At 38.8% G+C, this 27,310-nt stretch overlaps 2 protein-coding genes across 8 annotated transcripts; both read left to right on the top strand.

The window, feature by feature from the left end:
- The first annotated feature begins 2,796 nt into the window (after nucleotides 1-2,796).
- On the top strand, nucleotides 2,797-6,500 carry LOC135627320 (cyclin-dependent kinase inhibitor 4-like). The gene is made up of 3 exons (XM_065133370.1): nucleotides 2,797-3,461; nucleotides 5,629-5,829; nucleotides 5,939-6,500. Exons 1-3 carry the CDS (start codon nucleotides 3,043-3,045, stop codon nucleotides 6,006-6,008), a joined length of 690 nt encoding a protein of 229 aa, XP_064989442.1. The 5' UTR covers nucleotides 2,797-3,042; the 3' UTR covers nucleotides 6,009-6,500.
- A 2,160-nt stretch (nucleotides 6,501-8,660) lies between these two features.
- On the top strand, nucleotides 8,661-27,018 carry LOC135585223 (protein NPGR2-like). 7 transcript variants are annotated; one of them, XM_065133934.1, is made up of 9 exons: nucleotides 8,661-8,891; nucleotides 8,977-9,127; nucleotides 9,932-10,232; nucleotides 10,926-11,175; nucleotides 13,757-14,970; nucleotides 15,278-15,428; nucleotides 19,359-19,481; nucleotides 19,569-22,981; nucleotides 26,368-27,018. In XM_065133934.1, exons 3-8 carry the CDS (start codon nucleotides 10,041-10,043, stop codon nucleotides 19,673-19,675), a joined length of 2,037 nt encoding a protein of 678 aa, XP_064990006.1. In that variant the 5' UTR covers nucleotides 8,661-8,891; nucleotides 8,977-9,127; nucleotides 9,932-10,040; the 3' UTR covers nucleotides 19,676-22,981; nucleotides 26,368-27,018. The 7 variants fall into 7 exon arrangements, with proteins under 7 accessions (XP_064990006.1, XP_064990005.1, XP_064990004.1 ...); XM_065133933.1 differs by having other exon boundaries at nucleotides 19,359-19,698; nucleotides 22,766-22,981; XM_065133932.1 differs by having other exon boundaries at nucleotides 19,359-21,863; nucleotides 21,938-22,981.
- The last annotated feature ends 292 nt before the right edge of the window (nucleotides 27,019-27,310 follow it).

Here is a 27,310-nt window from a genome sequence, read left to right as displayed (position 1 = left end):
CGGCAGCTCGGTTCTCTACGCTACTTCAGCAGTAATGTCAGACGCCATCAGAGGTACGACCCTACCCCTGCAGACAGACACATCAGGTAACATCAAACCCAACTACAAATACCCCAGAGTTCTCAACGAATAAAGGGGGACAAAAGCATTCTCTCTACTATCACCCTCTCCACGTCGCTAACTTGATCGTCGGAGGGGTCGGACCGAGCCTCCGGCCCGACCAATGCGCAGGTGCGAGACGAGGTTGCCTCTTCCTCGACGCTACGAGACGAAGTTGCCTCTTCCCCGACGCTACGATAGAGCTCTCCCCCTGACGGGACATCCAGATCACCGCGGTCGATTACCAGAGGGACCCGAGGCACGCCGCTCAAAATCCTCGTCATTCGGACCCCTGAACGAGCCGCGTCGACCCCAAGGCCACGACTAAAAAAATTATTTACCATAACAATAGAGATCACGTTCCAGAAGCTTAACACAGTCAATCCTTGTGCTACTGAGATCAACAAAATGACCACCGGAGAAACACCATTAATGATGGCGCCCCGAAGAAACCTAATCCTTCGTCACCGACGCACCATTCCGGAATTAGGTTTCACGAGGGTCATAAACAAAGCATGCATGCATGCATGCATGCATGTATATAAAGCTGTAACACCTGAGAATAGATTTTCATCAAAAGCATAGACATCGATTTGACACGTGAAATTGTGGTCAGATGGTGACGTCACCATGCTACATCGAGTACATCTGAGTCTGTCTATGCTCGAGGTGTCCCAAGTCACATAAATGGAATCCAAATTCAAGATCTCGGATTCGTACGAATATTATCGGATCTGTCTTCGCCGGTGCAGATCCGAAAACAAAAAAAAAGATTATCTATGAAATCTTTTGATGATAAGAAAGTAAGATTTACGAACACTTGTGCTAAGATTCTTTTTCTGCACCCCAAACTACGACTTAGTTTTGATGCGTATGATTATGATTTCCGCACCTCAAGAAACACTCTTCCAGGCGGTCCGGTCCCACTTTGGCGGATGACCGTTGCACGCGTCAAACGCGTCCGATCGATCACCTGGATTCCTCGCCGATGAATCGGCCACTTCGTTTCCCGGGGCGGAACCCGATTGGCCGCCGAGCCGGGTGGGATCGGCCTCGGGTGGACCCCGTGCGTACCAAGTGGCAGCTGGCCGAGGAAACCGAGGAGGAAACGGCGATGGGACTCGCGCTCGCCCGGTTTTATTTAGACCTCCTCTTACCGTTTCGCTTCGGTCTCTATCGTTTTGGAGGGAATGGCGACCCGTTGGTCGGGCACGTGTGGAAACGGGTCTATTTGATTGGCGGGAAAATCGCACGTGCGGGGTTGGTTTTGGCGCGCAGTCGGGGTCGGGTTTTCCAATCCTTGGCGGGAACATCCATAGCCCAGAGATGCCTTTCGAAGAGAGCGGAGAGAGCGAGAATATACACATAGGATACCCCTCTCTCTCTCTCTCTCTCCCTCTCGCCCTCTCGCCCTCTCTCAAGTCATTATAACCATTAAATTGTCTAAAGCTTATCTTATGCTCTTTTTCCTCTCTCACTCGCCTTTACGTTCTTTTACTTTGTCACTACTAATCTTTTGTTGGAATTTAGAGGGGGAGAAAGAGAGAGAGAGAGAGAGAGGGCGGTGACATAGACCATAGCATTTATGAGCATTAAAACAACTAGTACTGCGACTCTTCACAGTAGAGCTAAAGCATAGGATTCCTTGAAGCTGATACGCGGCTTGGGGATGTGAAAACTTCAGAGGAGACGGGTGTTTCCCATCTGGTGATCATTGTTTATTGTTTCTCTTTGGAAGACGAGAATGGCCAGAGATGTGACTCCCTGCACCAGTGAGAATTTTCTATATCTGCTGCAGAGAAGTGTAAGATTTCAGTGTCATGCACCCATGTAGCAGCCGTGACTTATGTGAGCAGTCTCTCCTGTTCCAGTAGATTTATTTTACATGAGGATTTAATGGCGTCTCCCCCATACCCTATAAATAAATCAGAGTCCAACCAATCCGAGAAATTCTAGTTTAAATGATCGCAGGAAAAGGAAAATAAAGATAAATAATCCCTCAGGTGTTGTTGAATGGAGATTACGACGCATATATATATATATATATATATGTGCGATGGTGTCAGTACCAAACCTTGTAAGCTAATTCATTAAGGGACAGCTGGGCCTATATTTGGACTCAAAAGTACCAGTAATGTGTTGCCACTGCTTGTTATTTGACTGCTATTAGCATCGAGCTGTAAATGCTCGGAGCAAATGTTGACTTTGTGCTCATTTAAGGTCGAGTTTAATAACATTGAATCGAATGAGACAGTCAAAGTTCATATGAATCAATGAGCGATGGAGTTTGTTTTCGACCCCATGCAGAGTCCCTCCCGGTGATTAGAATCGCCGAAGCCGCTCACCTCCGCCGCACCCTATTTTGAACTCAAAAGAGAATCCAATGAGCGTCGTGTCACATCTTCTCGTCTCGTGACAAATTCACCGTCTTTTCGCGTTTCTTTCACATATTTCTATTTTTCTTCGACATTACGAACCTTATATGTTTCCATGACATATCGTAGAAACAATTAACCTTATATCGCTGCTTACGTCCGTCACCTTCCACTTAATATCTCGCCAATATATCCTCTCCTCAACTATTACTACATCCAACGCAAGTACGTATGCATCTCTCTCTCTCTCTCTCTCTCGCCACTCCTAATACAAATAGAATACCCCTCCCCATCGTTCCTCGCCCACTTCCATCGCCTATCCGTCCCTCTCCCCTCCCCCACCTGTTGATCTCTTTCCTCCTACCTTCCTTTCAAAAACTGTCTTTTTTTATCTCTCTCACCTTTTCCTCCACCACTTCGAGCTTCCTCACCTCCCCTTCCTTTTTTATTTCGCATTTTCCCACTTCGATTCCCTCCACCAGCCTTGTGTACTTCTCTTTCCCTTTCTCTTGTATGTGCTCAGTGTAGATTGTAGAGAAGGGAAGGGGGGGAAGAGGAGATATAGGATATGGGCAAGTATATGAGGAAGGCTAAGGTCTCCGGTGAGGTGGCAGTCATGGAGGTCTCCCACCAATCCTCCGTCGGCGTCCGCACCCGCGCCCGAACCCTCGCCGCCGCCGCAGCCGCCGCTGCGCAGGACTCCTCCCGCGCCTACCTCGAACTCCGGAGCCGCCGGCTCGAGAAGCCCCTCCCGCCCCCTTCGGCCTGCAAGCCGTGCAAGGACACCTCCAAGCCCAAGCCTAACCCTAGCTCCAAGACAGACTCTAGATTTAGCTCGCAGAAGTCTGGCCCCAATCGGAGATCGAATTCTGGATCGGTGGAGTCCGTCTCGACCAGGAGATGTTCGGCGGCGCTGGAAGCGGAGTTGCCGCCGGATGCGGAGGTCTCGTTTGGGGAGAATATTCTCGAGGCTGATTCGAGGGACAGGTGGGTTTTGCTCGAATCTGTAGGGTTAAAAATCGAACCTTTTCTGCTAAAATCAGGATTCCTTTTTTTTTTTTTTTTGGGTTTTGTTCTTCCCGTTCTTCTATCTTTCTCCCGTTTTCTCTGTTTCTTTCATTCATCTTTCTGTGATATCAAAGTCGAGCTTTGCTGTTACTTGCAATGATTTTTCTCCTTGCTTGTTTGCTTACTACTATATTTCTCTTTCTATGGTCTATCTCGATCTCGTTTTTATTTTCTCGAGGAATTGTTCCGTGTTTTCAGCGACACTTCGTTGTTAAACATAGGTTTTGAGCTACATGTCTCATTTTTAATGAAAGTAGTCCGACATCGGTGAGCTCTTCAACATAGTCTTCATCCGAAGCCGAAGCCTGCCGTGAGCTAAAACCTCTATTCTTCGCTATAATTTATCCTGTTATAAAGAGTATCCACTCCTTCAAGCAGGACATTCATTTCTAAAAATGCTTCTTTTATTTTGCTTATTTTCTCGCGTATGTAAAAGTTGTGAAGTTGATTCTTCTTCTGTACTTTCTCAGCGAATGTTTATGTTTCCATTTTCTTTTTGTTCTTTCTGTGTGGATTTTATTCTCACAAACCTTATCATCACAGAGTTAACCTAGTTAATCTTGTGCACTGATGCCTAGCCTTGCCTCTGTTCCGTTCTTAATGTTCTCTTCTTTTAACTATATGGCTGGACTGGCAAGGTTTTCGGTGCTGCCGAGTAATATTGCTTTGGATTGATTGTGTTGATTCCATTCCTCTTTTGTTACTATAGAAATCTATTAGGTTCTTGCACTTTCTCTTCTATGGGTTGTTTCCGGAGCATGAGTACTTTTCAGTCATGTTCTTTCATTACTGGAGTTATTGTGATGAATGGGGTTTTCTTTTGTCTTCAGTGATTTTGGTACCGGAGGGACAACATTAGTTGGTGATCATTTATGCCTGCTTGAGGAAGTTCTGTTGTTTACATGTCCTGACATTAATACCCTCTTTCTAATTTATTATGTTTCTTGGAATTACTTGCTTCACATTTCCATGCTTGTGGAAGACCAATTCATTTACCTTCATGTTCTCCTTTAGCTTTGTCTTTTCATTTTTCCCTTTCCGGTGCTTCAAGCAGTGCAATGCTGTACATGATTTGGTTCATCACATGCAATGGACCTGTGCAGGCCAAAGTGCATGCAGTTGACCTGATTATTAACATTAGTTTTAGAACTACTTGGCAATATGCATGACTGGTAACGCTTGGCAGTATCCACAATAAAGTTTGAAAAGATAAGTTGGAAACGAGTACCACAATGTCTTGTAATGATTTCTTTACTGACTTCAAACATGCCACAATGGTGTGGTCATTGCTTGGTACATGCTTTGCTGGCTCTCTTCTTGTATCAGAGAACATGATAAATAACAATACGCATCTGGACAGGAAGGAAAAACCAAAGCCTATCAGACTGAGGTAATATGGATTATTGTACTCTATGTCTGAGCTACCATTAGAGCAATCAATGAAGCATTGTCCTTGCTGCTGTTGACTGTGCAATCATGAGCTTAGCTAAATAATTGTATTCTGTTTTCGTTGTGGAACACTTTTGTTGCCAAGGTGACATTGGGTGGATACATACATGAACCTCAGGCTAAATGTTGGAGGGACTACGGATGGCACTAATAGGGAGCTTTCCATCGTTTTGTCCAGTGCATGACAAATTTTGGGGCCCTTTTCTTGATTGTCTATTGCCATTTATTGCTTGAGGTCCTCGTCACACCTGTAATAAATCTTCTAGATCTGACTTGCACATGACTTGGAACTGGTAATAGATCTTTGGTTTCTTTCTGAGTTGCAACTACATGCACAAGGCAATAACGTCTTCGGGATGCTAAAGTAATATTCGTTTGGTGGTAAAAAAAACATTGTCCTGTTTCGTGTTTTTTCTTGTTTGAATGATTTTGGCTAATCGATTAGTCTACACTGGTTTGAGCTATCAAAGAAGCTTTTGGGAGTTTTAGCGCTGTTCTGAACTATATTTAAGTTTCTGGAGGCTTTTCTAGTATGGATTAGATCTAGCAACAACATTTCATCGAGAAGCATACTTCTTTAGAAGAACCTTAATTCCATGTGAATGTTATGTTGCCGATGACCATTTGTTTGTCTCAGGTGTTCCAGAGAGACCACCCCTTGCAGTCTGATCAGGAATCCAGAAGCGATAAGGACTCCAAGTTCTACAAACAGGCCTTCCAATTCTACAACCACTAACCGGAGGATGCAAATTGTTCATCAGAATATTCCTAGTGCTCATGAGATGGATGAGTTTTTTGCCGGCGCAGAGCAACTCCAGCAACGAATATTTATCGAAAGGTATAGGTCTTCAAGTTAAATTTTCCGTTTATCTACGTAAGCTTACCTGAATTTGACCATTGTGGATGTACTCAGTCTATTTTTTCCCTTCTCTTGCCATTGTCTCTAGGTACAACTTTGATCCTGTAAATGACCGCCCGCTTCCTGGTCGGTATGAATGGGTGAAAGTTGACTTCTAGATGGCAGATCTCTAGCTGGGCGTGGACCTTCTTTCCCTGCATGATCTCCGATGATCTCTGCCCAGAATTTTCAAAGGGGGGCAGGGCTGCAATGCGATGTTGGTGGTTGCAATGACAAGTTGTTCTTCTGCTGTAAAAGGTCGAAGTTCCCAAAGGTGTTAGTCTAGTGCTGTGTAACGTATAGAGCTGATGAGACACTGGTAGAGAAAAGTGAACGTGGCAAGTTTAAGCTTCATGTAACTTGTTTAACAAATCACTCACTACAAAGGATTAAAGGGGTCAATCATCTGCAAATGTCACTGACTTTAGAGACTCAGCCTGGGAGTATACAATGCTGCACTTGATTGGGTTGTCTTGGGTCATTTATCTATGCTTCTTATGGACCTAAAGGCCAATGGTCAAGGCAGATCTACATCTTAGGAGGATACTCTATTTGCCTTTACCATGATGTCTATCCTTTTTATCTTATTAATAAATTTAGCTTTCCATTGATTTTTTTTTTGCTGTTGGATTTAATCCAGTCTTACTGTAGACAATCTTTTTATTACGATTTTAAATGTGTCACATCCTGAATGTATGCATATATAAATTTGGAATATTCTGAACGTGTCAAACACTTCATTCTAATTGTTGAAGGCACAAAAAAAGATGTCACATTTATTCAAAACTCAAATTGTTCCAAGGCTTAGAAAAAGATACTACTATAGTATCTTATCTCGAGTTTTGACTCTCTCTAGCAAAGTTGATGGATATTAGGTTTGTCAAAAGCCCTTAAACAAGGCATTTGGATCGAAAAAATCCTAATATAATATTTTTTAAGTCTTGACATATGAAGAACTTCCTTTTATTTGTTTTCAACACAATTGTGTTGGTAATGTTGGAGCAATTGCTTGTGTTCGTTCACCTCTATATTTTGGTGGTCCAACTACTTTGACACCTTCGTACCTAAACTACTAAATTAGGTAACTCAGATCCTTTCTATTATAAACGTCAATTGAAAATATCCTATAAATGATATCCTCCTTTGTTTTAGGGCCAATAGGAAATCTATCTCTAGTATCAAGCACATTTTTAAGAAACATGAGATCCTCCCTAATTAAAGAATTAACCAATCCAAAACTGAAATCTTTGGTTTTGGTAACCTCATTGTCAAGGATCTCTCTTATTACTTTTGAATCCCAAATCCAACAAATCTAAAAAGAAGCTGGGGTTTGGCAAGCCTCCTATCTTTCCCAAGTTGGTAGGATTTCTCTCATTAACTAGATCCTTTTGACAACCTCACTATATACCTTAGTAGTAACTTTAGATACCTAAAAATATCATTAACAATATTGAGAAAATTACAAAGAACTTCTTATGATAAAAAAGTCACGAGACTAAGGACATACACTTAGCTAACATAAATTGTCTAAGTCTAATATAGGAGTGCTTAATATTCATATTCTCCATCTTACCAAGATGGCTCTTCGATTCACCCTTACTTTAATCGAACTAATTAGATCCGGATTAATTTGGTATATATCAAATATAACCATGTTAACATTAATTATAGTTAGAGATCCTTCCTGAAAGCTCTTGAGTAACTTCGTCCATACTTTAATTTTAAAATTAGTTATAATATTTTAATTAATATTTTCAAGGATAACTAGTTATTTGAGACCTTATAAATTTAAATACTATATTCCTCGACTCAAATTTGGTTTTTATTAATCCCGCTGAACTTAGCACCAGCCACAAATAATTTCTTCATCGAGTTTATTTCGAACCTTTTTCTTTCGGAAAAAAAAAAAAACACACCAACAACATTAAGTGCACTTTGCCAGAAATCAAGAAAATAATTGATACCCTCCCTATCCAAGGTGGAGTTCCCTTAAAAGAATGACCAACGCAGTCAAAGGGTGTAGGCGGTGCGGTAATTTGCGTGCATCCTTATTACGAGGGTCCATTAAATAGCAAAGAGCAATTATCGTCCCAAGAATTTGTGACTGCCTTCCCAAAATGATGGTGTTTACCAGGTCACAAGCTTTTCTCCCGTCTCCCATCTCCCATCTCCCATCTCCCATCTCCCTCCCATCTCCCATCCATTGAGCTGTAAATCCAAAGAAAACAGATTAAGAGAGTACAGAAAATTAAAAGGAAAAGAAAAGGCGGCCTTTAGAACTTTGTCTCTGGGGGGAGAGAGAGAGAGAGAGAGAGAGAGAGAGGAAAGAAAAGAGCAATATTTCTATTTCTACCAGCTTATGTCTCACCCGCCGTCCGTGCAGTTAAGCAGATCGACGGTGTCAATAAAGTGGGTAAAGTAGTGGGTAACGAAGCGTTGTCGGAAATGCAAAAAAGGCCGAAACGGTAGACTCGGTCGGCGACGGACATTTGCGGAAACGAGTTTTCTACGTTTCCCGCCGACATGAATCAATACTGGGACAGGGAATCGCTGTGCCACCTGGCAAATCTTCGGCCTCAGGCGGCTTACGACCCCTCCGCGGGCCCCACACAGGTGGGCGTTATCGGCCGTTCTTTTTATAGAAACAAATTGATTATATATATATTCTGTGTTAATTAAAATAAAAGTTCCGTCAGTCCGTCGACCTTTCGCCGCGCCTCCCAAAATCTTCTCTTTTAACCCCCACCAACCCCACCCCCCACCCCCACCCCCCCGCCCCCCGGGTGATTTGAATCGTTCTGCGGAAGCGACTCATCCAAGATCGAAGGCTTCGACGAATTAGACGGCGAAGGGAATCTTTTTATTTCGGGTTCTTGTGTGGACGCATTGGTCGGGGGATTTCTTGGTGGAGTTGGGTCGGAGAGATTCTAAGGGGGTCGGTGTCTTCTTTGATGGGCCAAGAACAACTCTGGTTTGGTGGGATTTAACAGCCGCCTGGACAGGTACGGTTTTTATTGCCCGCCTTTGATGGTTTGTGTTGCCGCCTTCGATCTCCATTAGACGACAAGCCGCACTAAATATGGGCAGGTTTGCAGAGTTGGCGAGAGGTCTGTGCCGCCGGGTTGGAGTGGGATCATGCGGTGAAACGGGGGAAATTTTGGCCAGTTATTCTTTTTTTCTTGGCCCTTTGCAATTGGATTAGGGTTTCGGGAGGACTGGGAGAAAGGGGTGGCTTAAGGTGGGGTTTGGTATTTTTGATGCTTTTTGGTGCTTCTTGGGTTGCTGAATTCAGAGTCTTGCATTGTAATTGATGCGTTTTAGGGGTTGTGTTTTTGGATGGGTTTCGCAAGAGTGAATTCTTTATCAGTTTTCCTTTTTATGTTTCCGTCAAACTTGTCTGTAGTTATTATTCATGATTTGCATTTGAATTCTTTCATTTGTTTACTTGTTTTTCCACGATTCCGACTTTTGTTGATTTTCCTTTTCTTTTTTTCTTTTTCTTGAAATTGGTATTGGACATTCATGCAATTACCACCTTTTCTAGGTGTTTGGAGAAACAGCTTTTGTCAGGATTTAATGGTTCAATTGCTTAAGCGTTGCTTATGAGGCATGGATTAGTGTATTGTTAGTTCTTTCGCCTATGCTTATAATTCATGGAGATGCCGAGTTTAAACATAATGTTTCTGACCTTGGGGCATGCTTGATTGAGTTACGTGTCATTCTTCCTTCTTTTCCCTACTTTTTAAATTGGCAAGGTGGGGATATCAAGTGTTAAATCTGTGTAAAGGTCCCATCTAATTTATTTTCTGATTGATCACAAATGCTTTTTTGTAATTTGGATGGTGTATCTATCCTTTTTTTGACAAGATTTTGACTTGTCCCAGTCTGATTCAGTACGTGTTCTGTTGTAGTTTACATCAATACAATTGGGTCAAAAATGAGTGGCTTACTTTGTCAATTTTGTTTCCTGGAAATTTTTGTAAATTTACTGTCCCTCAGCTGGTTGGCAATTGTTTAAACTCTTGTTTTCTGTGTTTGGTAGGCACTTTGAACAGGCAGATGGTAGATGTAATTTTCTTCAACAGAAAGCAGCATGAATGGTAAGAAATGAGTAAAGAGACAAGGAATTTTCTCATCTTCTAAGGAACACAATGAAGTGTTTGTGTTCGGATGATCAATTGCGAGTAGATGAAATGGTTCAATCGTCTGGGTCCCTGGCCACCAAGGACTGCTTGCCTGGCCATTATTCATGTCGAAATGGTGAGGTTGAGCGGAGGGTTGACACTGTAAACATTGAAGAAGCTGAATCATCTCTCCGTGAAGGTCTTTGCTTAAATGATGAGGTTGGTTCCTGAACATCTTTTTTTGTATCCTATGCATGAAGGAACTGCTGAGGCTTGACAAGTTTTCTCCAAGTTCAATGTTAAACCAGGTTTTCTTGGCTTTTGATTTAGGTCAAATATGTTGTCTTCTCTAAGTATTGAAGATTTTTTCTTTTGGTTGCCAACTGAGGATAGTGCTAAGTCAGAACATGTATTTATTTGGATTGAAACCTATTCAACCATATGGTAGGGATGTAACTAAGTCAAGATTTAATGAGTTTAACCATGCTTTAGCTTGCCTTGTAATTAATTTCTGGGCTGAAGATTGATCAAGCTTGATATGTTACATAATCAGTGAAGCCTAATTTTGAATCAAGCCAAGCTTGAGTCTATGCTGAGCAGCTTGACAAGATACATTGTGCTTCATTCATGCATTATGTGGCCCTATACATCAATCCTTCATTTATTTTTCACAAGGTAATAATGAAGTTATGATCTTAATTCTACTCTAATAAATCAATGTTGATGGTGGAAGCCTTTACAAGATCCTTCTAATGTATAGGATATATGTAACACTGTCACTTATTCTGAATTTTGTGTGGTGTCTTAATACAATATACAAATGTTTATAAAAATTCTTGAATATGTGTCACACTGTGTAGACATGCAAAATAAGATTAGTTGTAATGTCTAGTGGAGCTTTATATTTTGCAGGAAGCAAGAGCCTTGCTTGGAAGGATAGAATATCAGAGAGGAAATGTAGAAGCTGCACTTCATGTTTTTGATGGAATAGATCTTTCTTCAGTAGCTCCTAAGATCAAAGCTGCTATTGCTGAAAGAATGGAACGCCCCAAGTGTCACTCAAAATGGGATGCACGAACAATGTCCATACATGCAATAAGCTTACTTGTTGAAGCAGTATATCTGAAAGCAAGAGCTCTACAAGATCTTGGAAGGTTTAAAGGTGGAGATCATATGTTGATCAATTTTTTCCAGTACCTTTACCTATTCAATTTTCTTGAATTTATATTTTTATAAATTATCATAGTACAAAATTTATTTTTGTTTTCTCAGTCCTCTCTTTTTTAGTTGGGAACCACCAAAAGAACATGTCAGTTGTAGGTGATATTCATATTATAGTTAAGGACATCAATATCCATATATACAATCTAATTTTGTTTTTAAGCTTGAGATTTCTTTCAGGTTGTGATTTGGTCCATGAGATTTCTTGTCTCCCGTCAGATTTTTCATCCTAACTTGGAGTCATTTGACCTTTGCCCCGTCATGTTCGTATCCATTGCAATCAACATGTATTGGTTGTGCAACTCCTAAGTTTCCCTCCTTTTCTTTGAGAAATGCTGTACTCAGGTATTCACTAGAAAGGTGGCCTCAGTGCCTTAGCAAGTGTTGTCTGTTGCAACATGGGCATGGGTTTAATTGAGGAAATTAATGTAGTTGTACGGTGGGTAAGTTTTAGTGCTTCTGACTTTCTCCAGAGAATAATGGAACAGTGGTTTGGTCAGTGGAAACGTAATGCACTGGGCCATTCTTATATAATTATTAGTTTGGAAACATGATGCACTGGGCTAATTCTTATATATCTATTAGCTTCACTTCGCAAATTTAAATGTCTTAATACCCATTTTTGTCTATTCATTAGTTATTATCTCTCTTCCTTATGATGTCTGTATCCATTTCACAATGTTGAAATCGATGTTTTGTTCTTCATGTTGCATTATTGTACATGGTGCATGATAATAGATGTGTGTACTAGGATTCAGTTTTACTCACTCTCCATATAGGAAACCACGAGACTGGTGATAAGTGGCACATGTTGTCTCTGTTGTCTGATAGTAGTTTTACATGTGGGCAGACATCTTTGTTGTATAACATAAAACTGTCTCTGATATCGTTCTCATAGCAGTGTTAATCAATGATGTGGGGACATTTGAGGAAACTGGAGATGAAGCTGTACAAAGGCCTAAAAACATCTACTAGAAGATGAACTAAAATTCATGTTTTTTGATGGTATCACTATAGTTTTTTGCGGTGATTTAAAAAGCGCTAGGCGCCAAAGTTCTAATTAACAAAAAGTCTAGTATCCTCAAATGTCCCCAAATTTAAAAAGATATAGTGATACCATCAAAAAACATAAATTTTTATTAGTGATACCATAAAAAAACTAACAATATCACATTAACAAAAAGTCTCAAAATTCAAAACAATAACAACAATTTCGAATAAATAAAAATTAGTAGTATTAAAATCAAAATAATATATTATTAATCTAATAAATAAAAAATATTGTTACTAGTATACAGTTAACAATATACTATCGAGTCGATGTGAGAAGAGTGAGTAAGACAACAGCGACGAGCAGCTACAACAGTGGCAAGTAGCGACAGTGGCAACGACGAGCATCGATAGTGGCAGCGGAGAGAGGCAGCGACAGTGGAGAGGAAATGTCGGTTGCAGAATCGAGAGCAGGGTTAGGGTTGGAAAAGTCATGAGAGGGATGTTGGGAGCTGATATCGGTGCTTTAGTTGGTTCGAATGAACCAACTAAAGCACCGGGGTCGCCTGGTTTGACCTGAGCGCTCGCCCGAGCCTAACCGTCGGGCGCTTTGGGCGAACGCCCAAGCGGCGCCTCTTTGAAGCGAACCACCTGGACATGAAGCGAGGCACTCGGGCCTCATCTCGCCTCGCCCGAGCGCCTATTGAAATCGTTGGTTTTTTTGTTATAAAACATTATTTCTGAGACTATTATGAAATCTAAATTGTGCTCTTTGGATTTTGACTGTACTTTTCCCCCTGAGACCGTTATGGCCTTGGGATTTATAACATTATATTTATCACCTGCAGCCCTTTTCCTCACGTCATATGCTCTGTACTTGTAAGAATGTATTTTTATATTTGTTTTGAAGAATAATACCTTCTAGAATTATTCTTACTTGTTTAAATACAAGATAATTAGGTACACAAATGCCTTGTGTAGTTCAGAATTCAGATTTTGTTGGTCTGATTTGCTCCTGGGGCTATTTGCTCATTTCTTAATTCTATTTGCTCATTTCTTAATTTCACATTCATGTTCTGTGATTTTTTTTAATATTAGTTACATTCCATCTATCATATACTATTTGTTCTTGTACAAGTATAATTTAGCTCCAATCTTCATTGATAGGTAAGAAACTTTTAGCTTGGTTCTTTAACGTGTTTTTGAACTTTTGGTTCTTCCCGTTTGTTAAAAGTGTCAGTATTCTTTCCATATGGACAAAGACGCGCGCAATTGTTTTTTTATGTTTTCACCTATAGACTGTTGAGTACTGACTATTATAGCTTATATGTTTATGAAGAAAATGAATTATTTTCCAAAGCCTGCTGAATTGCTGCTAAAAAGGTGATCACCATATTAAGGACCACAGAGAGTTCTTACTTATAAATCATTGTATGTCTCACTTATGTCAAAGACATGGTTATTCTGAAATCAATAGCCAAATGTTAAAATGCCTGTTGCATGACTGTAACAGTATTCATTTGGTCATGCAGAAGCTGCTCAATCATGCAGCATTTTTCTGAACTCTATAGAGTCTGCGTTACATGATGGCTTGCCAGGGAACTTTATTACTGATAATAAATTACAGGAGATAGTGTGCAAGGCAGTTGAGTTGCTTCCGGAGCTATGGAAACTGGCTGGATTTCCTCATGAAGCCATCTCAACTTACCGAAGGGCCCTACTTGGACACTGGAATCTTGATGATGTTACCATGGCAAAGATACAAAAAGAATTTGCTATCTTTCTTCTTTATGGAGGCTGTGATGCTAGCCCTCCAAACCTTCACTCTCAAATGGATGGTGCATTTATACCTAGGAACAACATGGAAGAGGCAGTTCTTCTGTTAATAATTCTTTTGCGGAAAGTTTCTCTTAGGAGAATTGAGTGGGATTCATCTATCATCGATCATCTGTCTTTTGCACTATCTATATGTGGGCAGCTTAGTTCTCTGGCCGGTCAGGTAGAAGGGTTATTACCTGGTGTCCTAGGTATGAAAGAACAATACTATACCTTAGCCTTATGTTACTTAGGAGAAAATGATGACCTTACGGCTCTGAATTTGCTGAGAAAGCTACTGAATGCTACGGATCCAGATTGTGTAAAAGCATTGATACTTGCTGCTAAAGTTTGTGGTGAGAATACTTCTTGTGCAGAGGAAGGTGTTTCCTTTGCACGCAGGGCACTCACCAACTTGCATGGTTGCTGTGATCAAATTGAAAGTGTAACTAATTGTTTACTTGGTATCTCACTTTCAGCTCAGGCTAGATCTTCTTCCTCTGATTCAGAAAGAGTTTCAAGGCACTCTGAGGCACTTGAGGTGCTTGAAAAAACTGAAAGAACGATCCATGGAAAAGACTGTAAAACCATATTCAATCTCAGCTTAGAACATGCTGAACAAAGAAAGTTGGATGCAGCACTTCGTTATGCCAAACAGCTTCTGAAACTAGAAGCTGGCTCAAATGTAGATGCGTGGATCCTTTTGGCACGAATATTAACTGCCCAGAAGCGGTTTGTTGATGCTGAGACCATTATCAATGCTGGTTTGGAGCAAACAGGAAAGTGGGACCAGGGAGAACTACTGCAAACTAAAGCTAAAATTCAGATTGCAAAGGGACAACTGAAGAATGCTATTGAGACATATACTCATCTTCTTGCCATAATTCAGTTGAGGACTAAGAGTTTTAATTATGGACTAATGTCATTGAAGGTAGTGTCTACTTTCTTCGACCTACTCCATGCAAATTTGTCCTTATTGTTCTTGTTGCTGTAGCCTTTCTTCAGCCTAAACTTTATTTTATTCCTGTCTATTAATTTAGTGTCTATTTTCTGTCATGCAGATTTCCCTTTTAGCAATAAGATATTCACTTATTTGCACATAGCTATTATATTATCACAGTAGGTTTATGACATTATAATTTGCACGTACAAATGTATTATGTGCCTTTATGTTATCAGCTTCGTTTTAATTATATGGAAATTCATGTGCACTTACTTTTCACATAACTTTTTAACAGGGTGGAAAAAGTGAGAGAAGTTTGGAAATCCAGACGTGGCATGATCTGGCTAATGTCTACATAAGCATGTCACTGTGGAGGGAGGCTGAAATTTGCCTATCTAATTTGAAGGCTATTTGTCCTTATTCTGCTTTAAGATGGCACGCTACTGGTAGTCAAGATTTTGGACATTAGTTTATAGTTTCTACTATGTTTTCATTTTTCTATTATGATATTGATATGCTTGCTTTTATTTTTAGTGTGTGTTTTCCTTGTACTTTTAGTATGCTGATTTTGATCACACATATAAACCAAGAGTTTCCAAAATATTATGATCTGCTTAGTATTTAGTGGGGAATATGTAACTTAGTATTTGCTGGTTGCTGGATGTTGCATTTGTTGTTTTCTTTAGTTTGTCTTAAGAAATGAGTTACAGAACAGAAACTGGTTAGATTAGAACGTGTTGTGCAGATTAGCTTATTAGAGACTATCGTATGTTATATGGGTTGGGTGGGAATTGCTGTGAACGTATCCATAGAGACAAGTTGTGGAAGATTTTGAGTGATTTATCACCTAAATATATCCTCCGATATATACATTGTTCCCTGGTTAATCTAAACAGAAGTAACCAGCAACATAAGTTTACACTTTACAACAAGAAAATAGTGTTCATGTTTATTTGGTAAGACTGTCACGCAAGATAGGTTTATATATACATATACATACATATATATGTAAACATTCTCATCATTTGATTGATTAGTTGCCTAAGCTCCTTATTCAATTTGATTATGTTTCGCTTCTTCCTCGGAGTAAGACGATTAGACAATTCCTAATCATGGTCCTTGCGGATCGGATCATTTATATGGGATAAAAAAGAAACTTCATGTATTTGTCATCTTTCTCATTGAATGATATCTCAATTCTAGTTATGGTTTCATTAGATATCTTACAACTAGAACTCATCTTTTTCGATCAAATTCCTCCGCCACTGTAAAACTCCGGTTAGATTCAGGCAGGAAAGTAGATTCATATAGGTATTTATTCATTCTGATATAAGTACACTTGTTTGCACAAAAAACATGATTTTTTCATCGTGCTGGGAACTGACTTTCCATGGGAAAAATAGTCCATTGGAACCCAATTGTTATGTCATAGTAGATCCAAACACTTGTCTCGAATTGACTTCAATATCATAATTTCTCTAGTGAATAACTAATAGTTGCTCACTTGCTCTAGTGAATTGCTAAATAAAATAGCTATCTTTCAGAGTTTCACGAAAAACTTATATATATATATATATATGTATATATTGAATCACAAAAATACTGTATTACTTATTCAAAATGTAATGTACAAATCTGGGATCTATACCAGCCCAAAAAATGGGGGAGCAAAAGATCTAAACCTAGCAGCTTTATCAACTAGTTGATTACCTTTCCTATGGATATGCTCTATCGTGCATATGTTTAGTGATTTACAAGGGCTAGAAATGTCAATAACTATACTCAAAGAGACCAAGGAACAATAGAGATTCCTCGGACAAAATTACATATGATAATAGCATCAATTGTCACCAAAATGCTGGACAATTTGAGTTCCTAAACCTCACAAAGCCCCATACGCAAGGCTTTGCACTCAGCCATAGTATTTGCAGAAGAGACTTGGCAAGGCCTGCCATCACACCCAAGCACTGAGTTGTCCTTAAATTTGATAGTAAAACCAACACCAGCCTGTACATTCTGTGAGAAAAAAGAACCATCAATTTCTAGTATACAATCAAAATTAGACTGTTCAGACAAGTCTTCCCCTGCAGCATTTTGCATTCTCCTCTCAGACTTGTTTCATCTAGTGAAATAATCACAAGCATATCATAAGATCTTGTGCAACAAAGAGGTTGGCTTAGTTTGACGGTTGCTATATTTGGCCTCGTTGTGGAAGAAACCAAAGTTCGGTTTCAATAACAGGGAGAATCCAATCCTTGGAAATTTTATCATCAAGGCTATGTGTTTCCCAAATCCATCCCCACCAATCCAGAGGCCATAAAACAAAAGCAGAAACCTAAATGCTGTTGAATTAACAGCCATAACTCGAATGTGACCATACATTCCAATGAAATGTGATTGGGGGAATCTGAAGAGAGATGACAAAGATGAGAAGGTTCCATCTGGGAATGAGAAGCACAAGATAACCAGTTAGAGTAGGCAACCTATTCATGTAAGCTTCGATAGGAAGAGCTTCATTTTTGGGGCTACTCTCAAATACCAAATAGCCTTCCAGCCAGACCAACACTCCTCTCTATATCATGGCTGATTTGTCAAAGCCCTATAAGCTGCCTTGACAATCAGCACCCCTTCGGGGTTTTCCGACCATCACCATCTGTCGTCATTGGCTAAAGCAAAATGATGAATTCTAAGGATACATTCCACCACTGAAGAGCCAATGATCATTACACTCCTATTCACACTCCATTGACCTCCTGAAAAAAGATCAACCACTTTAGAAATCAACAACATTTCATTCACATTTACAAAAAGTAAATGTGACCACCAACAGTCATGCTAGTTGTTCCTGCCTCCAATAATAACCTGAAATCCCTCTCTAACATCCTTAAGAAGATTATGGATGATCCTATCAGGACACCTCTATATATATATATATATATATATATATATATATATATATATTAAGAAACAATCTGTAATGTTTGTTTCCTATAGTTATTCTGAGTCTATGAGTTGTAGATGTTGATTTTCATAAGTTTTATCTTTACCTTGTTGGTCATCTGAATGATTATTTAAGAGGTTTCTTAGTTTATCTCACTCTTGTTCTTGTATATATAGGAAATATTTTATTTTAATATATGATGATTTTGTCATTGTTTACTTGAATTACCTTAAAGTTGTCCTTTTTGACTTCACATATGCAAAGACTTAAGTTATGCATCACTAGGTTTTCTTTTCTGGAAAAATTTCTTATACGAATCAATATAATATCATATATATCCCTTAAAAAAAAGCAAACATCCTGTATATTTGTGCAAAACTTAGAAATCTCTCTCCCTTATATGCCATTGATGGTAGACTTTGTTAGATCCTGTTAGGACCTATTTGCCTCAACATGGGTTGAGGTTGATTGGAATTTATGGCTAGATAACCTGTTAAATGGTTACTAGTGAGACCTAATAGGTCTATTGCTAGGGTGTAGATAAGGAGGTACCTTTAGATTTGTTAGATACATAGGATACTAGCATTTTTGTGTCTAGGATACTCTGGCACATTGCATGGGAACACCAGAAGATTTCCCTTTTTCAGTTGGATCATGCAATGATATAAATTCTATGCTGATTTTTGTAATTTTACAGCAGAGGATTTTCTTTGTGGGAATTATGGAACATGTTAACTACCAAGAATATTGAAGACCTTTTTTTCATTTTTTAATCAACCCAAACTTTTTGGAAATTAGCATTTTATAATGTAGATATGAATCCTTGACATCTCTTGCTAGGCTCCTTTTGGTCTTTTCTTGTGCAATTTCTCACCCCTTTGGTAGCTCACCTTGCTCTTCAGTCCTCCCTATCCTGTTCCATTTTTTTTTTTTGGGCCATCCTTCATGGATGAAGATGGTGATGATGATTCCATGTTTATTTTTGGGGTGTTTGCAATTAATTTGCATTGTCTGGACTTGTAATACATGTAATATGAGACTTGTCAAACATATTCACATATTCTCTCTATTGAAGCTCATCCCTTTGATGTGTCTGAAAATTTTATGAACTGCTGGTTGATATATCAGAAGTTTATTGATCTGTTATGTCAACCATTGTTGGAGAGATTTATCTAAAGTAGCTATCTTAGCATCATGAGGAAACATTGAAGACTTTGCTTAATCACTGATTTTTGTTCTTTGCTTGAATTGGTTAGTTGCCTGTTTGAATTTTATTAAGAATTTTAGAGCCACTGTCAACGTATGTGGAATTGATATTAATTTTCACTCTCTATCTAGACATGTTCAAACTATCCACTCTGTTTTATTTTTCTCCACTCTTTGTTACCTTCTCAACATTAGTGTTAAATGTCAAAAACAATTGCTAATGTTTCAGGACAGCTATATGAAGCAAAAGGTCTCCTTCAAGAAGCTCTAGGGGCATATGCTAAAGCATTGGATATAGAGCCAGCCCATGTCCCAAGCTTGGTGTCAAGAGCAATTGTTCTTAGGCATCTTGGTGATTGGTCATTGGATGTCATTAGGAGCTTATTGACTGATGCACTTCGGCTGGACCGGACTAACCATATTGCTTGGTTTAATCTAGGTTTAATTTATAAAGCTGAAGGTGCCAGATCAGCACTTGAGGCTGCGGAGTGTTTTCAGACTGCTGCTTTTCTTAAAGAGACTGCACCGGTTGAACCCTTCAGATGAGGTTTTTTGGAGTAATCAACTCTGTGAGCTATTTTATAAACCTTCATGGTTATGTTTGTTTTCTGCAGTATATAGGATATGCCGTCTGTATTGTAGTTTACTGAAAATTGCAGCTTATAAGATCATTCAGAGTATTACTTGAATCAAGAACCCAGCCTTCATAGTTCATAGATGGTAAATAAACAGAACGAGATTTCCTTATTGCAATTAATCTTAAATAGCAGCATGATTAGTCTGAAGGTGACAATTATTCTTTCTTGAAACTGTGGAGAATTTTCCTGGAAATTTGAAATGCAAAAAAAAAAAAAAATCAGCCAAGAAGAAGCAGAACATCAGGGGCTCATTTATTTGTATTTGGTGCATCCAATAATGAATATCTGACGAACATATGAAAATCACTGGCAGAGCTAATACTTGTCAACCATGTGACGTTCCGTTCCCAACTCATTCCTTTATCAACTGTAGCACATAAATGAAAAAGAGACACCAGTATGCCATTGCAGCAGTACATGTAATCATCTAAAGGAAGTTGTCCCCTTTCATAGCATTACTGTTATAGGACATCTTTCTGAGGAAGTTGGAGTTTTTTGCTGAAATTCTAAATGATATACGAGAAATTTGGGTTGAGACTCTACATTCTTTTCTTACGCACACAAGTAAATATTTTTTCTTCTCGCTTCATGAAATGGTCAACCTTTTACTGTTCCACGTTTGATTCATTGATGTCCACATGCATCTTATGGTATGAATCTGTTATGTGGAGTTGTCAAGTTGCATCAACTTTCCCTAGTTCTAGTCTTTGGTTTTAGAGATATTGTCCTATCATGCATTTTTTCATGTAAAAATGTGGAATAAAAGTAATGTACTCAGCTGTAACCCTTTGATCATCAATATATTATTACTCAGATTGAGGACCAACACCCTTGTGTGCTTGACACATGAACTGTCAATTACAATCAGGTTGTCATTTTAGTGGACCGGTTAAGATTATTAAAATGCCTGAAAAAATAAACATTCAAGAACTGTTTTTTTTTTTTGCATGCTTTTTTACTGGCTTACCTAAGAAGCAAAAACTTGGCACTTGGATGAGAGCTACCCAGAACCATGAACTTTCAGAAATTTGACTGAATTTTCCAAGTATTTATGAAGCTTACCTCTAATTTTGAAGTTAAAAGGCTCTTGCAGCAGCTAGGGCTCAAATGATGTTATTATTTACTATATTGTAACTGATGTGAAGTTTAGTGCATGAATCTTTGTTATATTAAAATCTGGTATGGCGCTTACATTAAGTCCAAACCATTGATTATTTCCTACTACACCCACAAAATACTTCCTGCTCAAACAATTTTTTTTTCTGCCAAATGAACTTTTCGTGTAACTATCTTAAGTCCATACCACTGATTATTTCCAAAATTGTTCAGCTTGCACACACTTCCTCTTGGAAATCCTTTTACAGTTTTTTGTTTTCTGGAAAAAGTTAGCTTGAATTTGAAAATTAGTTACCATTAGTCATGATGGTGATGGTATTGCTATCTCTTGTTTACTGGCTATATGCTAACCTCTCTCCAACTTGAATTTTCACTAATGTAAGTGGTCTATTGAAAGGAGTTTCTGCTGTTGACATATGCCAAATCATTTCAAGCATACTGCTCTTCTATAATACTTTTGGATTGCTCTAGTTTGTTGATTCAATATTTGGGTCTCCTAATAAAGCTTATAGCGATAAGGATCATGAGAATTTGGGTCATATAAAAACATATTCCCACAAACTTGTTTGTGATTGCAAATTTCTTCTCTTGCCTATTCTTCTAAGTGGGTTTACATGTTCGTTTGCTCCTGAATTTATAGGCTTCGCATGAAGTTAGATAAAAACAAGGATTGCAATTTTGCTTGATATGGTACAGTAAAGGCGGTACATGTTGGTCTAGCCAGCGACTGGCACATGGACCACTCTGTATCGGGCAAAACACAGGAGGTGGGGGTGTACCACCTGGTACATCCCAGAAACTGGATGAAACGATCGAATGGTACACCCCAGAAACTGGATGAAACGATCGAAACATGATCGTTATTGACATTTTTCGGTCGGTAATAGTTGTATCTTGACCAATACACATCAAGGGTCAGGATTTGTCATGGTCCAATGGTCAATTTGACTGTTGGACCTCAATTTTGGCTTGGTTCAAAGGTTTAAAAGCTTCCTTACTCCCCTCTAAATGACTGTTGGACCTCCTCAACTTTGGTCTAGTTCAAACTTCAAAGGTTTAAAAGCTTCCTCACTCCCCTCTTTCACTCCCTCTCACTCACACAAGTTTCCCCCTCTCTTTCACACTCACTCTTTCGTACTCTCTTAATTGAGCTTCCTAATCATTGATTAGAGGCTTAGAGCTTCAATTGGAGGGATTAAAGTTTTCAAACTTGTCATTTGGTGGAAGATCCATCCTATATGTTTCGATACGTAATCTAACATTGCTTGTATCTTTGTAGATGATTCAACATCGAAGAAACGGAAAACATGCTACAAAGTTGCTTCTCAACATCAAGAAAAGATAAATTCGCTATCTAAACCTTATTTCCACTCTGTTTTTATTGAAATCTAATTTTAGTTGCATTAAATTTTATTTAAAAGGCTTAAAAAAGGGTTTTCTCTATTCCAAGTATTCAAACATTTTTTATGGTTGTTTGGGTTTGTCAGTACATACCGGCATATGATACGTTGGTAATGACCGGTACATACCAGTCCAGCTATTGACCGGCACCACCGGTCGGACCAAGATGTCAAACCTTGGATAAAACAGTAATATATTGGTTGGTCTATGGACATTGTTAATAACAGAAGCTTGGTGCTTATGAGCTGAATGTTCCCTTTGTTTTGGCGCATGAATTCTGTCAAATATGTTGTGGAAATATGCATTATTACTTGGGAGCATGCAAGCTTAAAATTTATTCCTTATGAAATACATGAAGGCAAGAGGAGATCATCTATAATTCCTTGGCAATGCTGCTTTCAGTACTATGTACACATTGTCTAGGTTTGAGAAGAGAAGTTGACCAAAAACACAAACCACTTGTCCAAACATGCATTTGTAGGGTGTGGTTTAATGGGGCAACTGGCAAGTGGCATCATCCGTCAACTTAAGCTTCGCAAAGGCTCTGGGGGGTGGAATGGAGATATGGTGTTCACTGTAATCTTATACTTCTGGTGGTTTTTTATCATCTTTAAGAGTTGCTAATTGCCATGAACTCTGTATGCAATTACAATATTCTGGAGTGTGGAGTCTGAGACAAATTCTATACACTTCCAAGGTAAGAGATCTTTTTAGCATACTCAATATTTAGTATTAGTTCTTATCTGAATCTTGTACTTTACAAGTGTGAAACTTTAAGCTAAATTTTGTTCCATTAAACATGGATTTTATCCCGTTGATGTATGTTTTGATTTAACATAGTTGCTAAGATGTATCAATATCTCAGTTTTCTTTTATGAAAGATGGCATAGTTCAGTTGCAATTCTCTACTGCATGGTTACAGGAAAATATATTAGTTGCTAGTACTGTATTTGTAATATCCTTTATTTTTAAATTCTTTATGATATCCATGATTTTTTTTTTATTTTAATGTGAAAATTCATTTAATAATTTTTTGTATTAAATAATTTTATATTGAAAGTTTCATTCCTAGAATTTGAATGTGATTTGTGAACGTTTTATGTTATGTTAGTGGAGAAAAAAAAATCCTATTTAAAATAGGTTCACACTTCAATGATATTATTCTCTGAATGTTATTTTGGGGATGTGACAATATTCAAGTTTCAAATGTTGATCAGATTAGTATATTCCTAAACTGGTAGTTGTTTGTTCCACCAAGAATTGATTGGATTAGTATATTCTAACCAGCGATTTAAAAAGGCGCTCGGGCGCTCGGGTGAGGAAAGGTGAGGCTCGAGCGCCTCGCTAATCTCCCAAGTGGCGCGCTTCAAACAGGCGCCGCTTGGGCGCTCGCCCGAGCCCAGGTGCTGGGTGCTTCAGGCGAGCGCCTGGGTTAACCAAGGCGATCGAACCTGGATTTTAGGTCTGGTTCGGTCCTGGTTCGGTCTCCGATGGTTAGTTGGTTCAATCGAACCAACTAAAACCGATATAAGTGACAACCCAACCCTAACTCTTGCCGCCGCCGCTCCTGATCTCGCTGCTCGCCGCTGTCGCTGCTCGCAAACTCTACCGCTGCTAGCCGTTGTCGCTGCTCGCAAACTCTACCGCTGTCGCCGCTCGCTGTTGTCGCTGCTCGCAAACGCTGCCGCTGTCGTCGCTCGCGCCTCCCGCTGCTCGTCGCTCCTGCTCCCGTTGCCGCTGCTCGTCGCTGTCGCTGTCGCTCGCGCCTCCCACTGCTCGCCACTCCCGCTCCCGCTCACGCTGCTCACCGCTGTCGTCGCTCGCCACTGCCGCTGTCGCTTCCTCTTTTCTCAGTCAGCAGACTCAGCACCCTTTTACACTTCCTTTTAACAGTATACGTATGCTGTATACTGTTAATATTATTAAGTTTATTTAAAATAATTAATTTTTAATACTGTTAATAGATTAATAATATATTATTTTGATTTTAATACTGTTAATTTTCATTTATTTGAAATTATTAGGTTTCTTAATACTGTTAATTTTATATCTTAGATTTTCTTAATTTAATAGCATATTTTTATTTAAAATTTTAAATAATTATATTTATTAATTATATTATATATTTTTATATTTTAGCGTCTCGTTTCACTCGGGCGAGCGCCTAGCGCCTCGGGCGTTTTTGGATCTTGGCACCTTTTGGCGCCTAGCGCTTTTTAAATCATTGATTCTAACAGGTATTTATCTGTTCGACCAAGAATTGGTACTGAACCATATAGCTCAGTACTGATTGAAAGGAATTGAATACCAGATGGACCTGTATGTACTATCTAGTATTTATTATACTGGGTTGACCAAGTCCTGGTATCAAAGCGTATAGCTGGACATTGCTATATATATGATTTATTTATATTTTTTATTGTATTATTTGAAAATACGAAGCAGCATAGGTTGGTATATCACCTCTTACCAGTCGGATAGATCTCAAAACTGGCACAATCATTGCTGCTGGTGGTACAGTATAATTATACTAGTTTCATACTGCTTTGACGAGGTATTGAAACTGATACTGGACCAGGATTTTGAACCTTGCTATCATTTAAATATTGAGGCTTGTGCTAGAATTAGTTCTGTTTTAATTGAGGCACAGGAAAAAAAAGAAAGGAAATGAATTGAGGTGTGCCATCAATGCTCCTTATAGATGACTTACCCTGAGCCATGGTTTTTATTTTTAGATGGATTTGGTAATTTTGAACACTGCCAAAATGTTCTGAGATGGTAATAGGTATGAGTCCTTGCTGTGTCATCAGACAACTTCATTTGTCTCAGACAGCTGTCAAGACACCTACTGTAGAGGTTTAACCGTGATATCCAACAACCCCATGCTGTAGAGTTCAGGTTGTGCACTCTGTTTTGGCATGTTACGGGCAAGACATCTTTGCTGGATGTAGCTTTCTTCAAAAAGAGGATGGGATAAGTCTGGAAGTCTCTAACGTTTGCTTAAAATTTCAACTATGGTCTTGCATAGAAGTAGAAAACAAACAAGTATCATCATGGAGGGACCAATAAAACAAGATTTTAATATACCTTTCACATCAAATTTATTTGATGAACACAATTTAAACAGTAAAAATACTTGTAGATGTTCTTCAATCCAACAAGAAAACAAGTTATTTGAAGAACATAATTAATTCCAACATCCATAGGTGCCTTTAGAGACATTCGAAGAGGTGTCTATTAAGACCTAAGAGATTACATCTTGCCTCATGTTCTATTAACAAAGTTTATTCAGGAGATTACTCCTTGTTCCATGTTCCATTGAGAAGATCTATTTATGGGCACTTCATAGTTATTTTGATCAACAGTCCTAATGATGCCTTCAGTTACTTTAATAAGAACATTGCCATTTGGGTGTTCTAATTCAACCCTTTAATATTTTTAAGCGGTATGTCACCTTTTGTAGAACTTATTGTGGTGGCTATGTGTGATTCCCGCACACGAGGTATGTGAGATACCACATCAACCCGAACTTTCAACGGTGATTCAGCCCATCTAATTTATTTGTTTTCCATTTCATGTGATGTTTTTGAACTGCTTTGTAATTTCTACAACAGATTACTTAATGCAGTTTTCTTTATTGCCTTGATCAGGAGTTTTACATGTTATTAATCGTACATGTTGTCAACTAACCTTCTAAACATGTCTTTCATTCTATGTTAGTAATTTTTAGATCATCTTCTCTTGTTTAGTGTTTATCCTATGCTCCCTTTAATGTATGCAATCTCCCTTTAGTGTATGCTATCTTTCTTTGAGTAATTTTCAGGTCCTGATATTGTCACTATTGAAGTCTTAAATTTAGGAGGCATGTTGTGTCACATTCAACAAATATCTTGTGCTTGATGTCTGTCTTCATTTTCTAATTTAGGGTTTGAGTTTGAAATACATCACCAGAAGTTTTGCTTCAAGATTTTCCTTGTTTTGTTGATTTGTCCGATAGCCAGCTATGCTTTATTTTATATTCCTAATCAACAGGCATCATGCATCAGGATCACTAATTCTCTGTTTGATTTTGGAACTTGTAAGGACTGTTGCCTTCTCCTCGAGTGCATATCAATCCAGAATCTTGACATAATCAACCACATAGGCTTTAGAAGAATCTGATCGGAATAACATATGCCCCATTGAGATCTTGAAGCCTTATTATGTGGTTGATGAATGTCCTTGGAGGAATGCCAAGAGGTGATGTCAGTTTCGATTTGACATGCATTCCTGTACAGTTGAATGTAGTGTGCCTAAGGTAATTGCGGAAGGATATGGTTGGTATTGATGACATTAGGCCTGTCAAAAAGGAAAACCGAGGAAGATATCATGAATGAAAAGCATTTACCCAAAGGGGGTGGGTGATACAAACATCAGCATCTACATTCTCCAAGAATGAAAAGCATGATGGGGAAAACATTTGACGACAATGGATGGAAAAAGGTCGGTCGGTATGTATCTCCTTGATCTGATTCAATGAAGTTATGCTTTAAATGTTGGGTTGTAACACATCTTTGGGACATGATGTTCCGATTGGATCACAACCTGCGAATGCTGCTAGATTGGTTTCCATGCTGGTCTTCTGATTGAATAACTGCAGATGAAAACAATGTTATCCAGAATGTTTGTAGCAAAATGCAATATGGCTTATGAATGAAAGCCTATATCAAGTAAGATTCAGCTTTTTCCATTTGATTCTATGGTCTGGCTCTTCTCTTTTTATGCCTCCCTTTCTTTTCTTTTCCTGCTGCAATGTTCATACCAATTTGGGATATTCACGTTTTCCAACTCATGCCCAAAGCAAAAGTTACGGTCTCTTGATCCCAAAGAAAAAGTTCCAACCATATATCGACAGAGAACGCATAGTGTTCCTCTTGGATGATGTTATATTAGGTTCAACATATCCCTAAGAAAAAGTTTGTTTGTTATATAAATGATGCTGGCCCCAGAAATCAATTTGCCTCTGCACCTTATTTCCTCGGTGACG

Source organism: Musa acuminata, chromosome BXJ2-11 (assembly GCF_036884655.1).
Source record: "Musa acuminata AAA Group cultivar baxijiao chromosome BXJ2-11, Cavendish_Baxijiao_AAA, whole genome shotgun sequence".
NCBI lineage: Eukaryota > Viridiplantae > Streptophyta > Magnoliopsida > Zingiberales > Musaceae > Musa > Musa acuminata.
The sequence above is the reverse complement of the archived record's forward strand: the minus strand, read 5'-3'. Positions and strand labels throughout refer to the sequence as shown.

Coding starts and splice junctions, on each gene's coding strand:
- LOC135627320 (XM_065133370.1), top strand. CDS start 3,043: ATGGGCAAGTATATGAGGAAGGCTAAGGTCTCCGGTGAGGTGGCAGTC. Junction 3,462..5,628: donor GAGGCTGATTCGAGGGACAG/GTGGGTTTTGCT, acceptor TGTTTGTCTCAG/GTGTTCCAGAGAGACCACCC. Junction 5,830..5,938: donor CAACGAATATTTATCGAAAG/GTATAGGTCTTC, acceptor CATTGTCTCTAG/GTACAACTTTGATCCTGTAA.
- LOC135585223 (XM_065133931.1), top strand. CDS start 10,041: ATGAAGTGTTTGTGTTCGGATGATCAATTGCGAGTAGATGAAATGGTT. Junction 10,233..10,925: donor GTCTTTGCTTAAATGATGAG/GTTGGTTCCTGA, acceptor TATATTTTGCAG/GAAGCAAGAGCCTTGCTTGG. Junction 14,971..15,277: donor ATGGACTAATGTCATTGAAG/GTAGTGTCTACT, acceptor ACTTTTTAACAG/GGTGGAAAAAGTGAGAGAAG.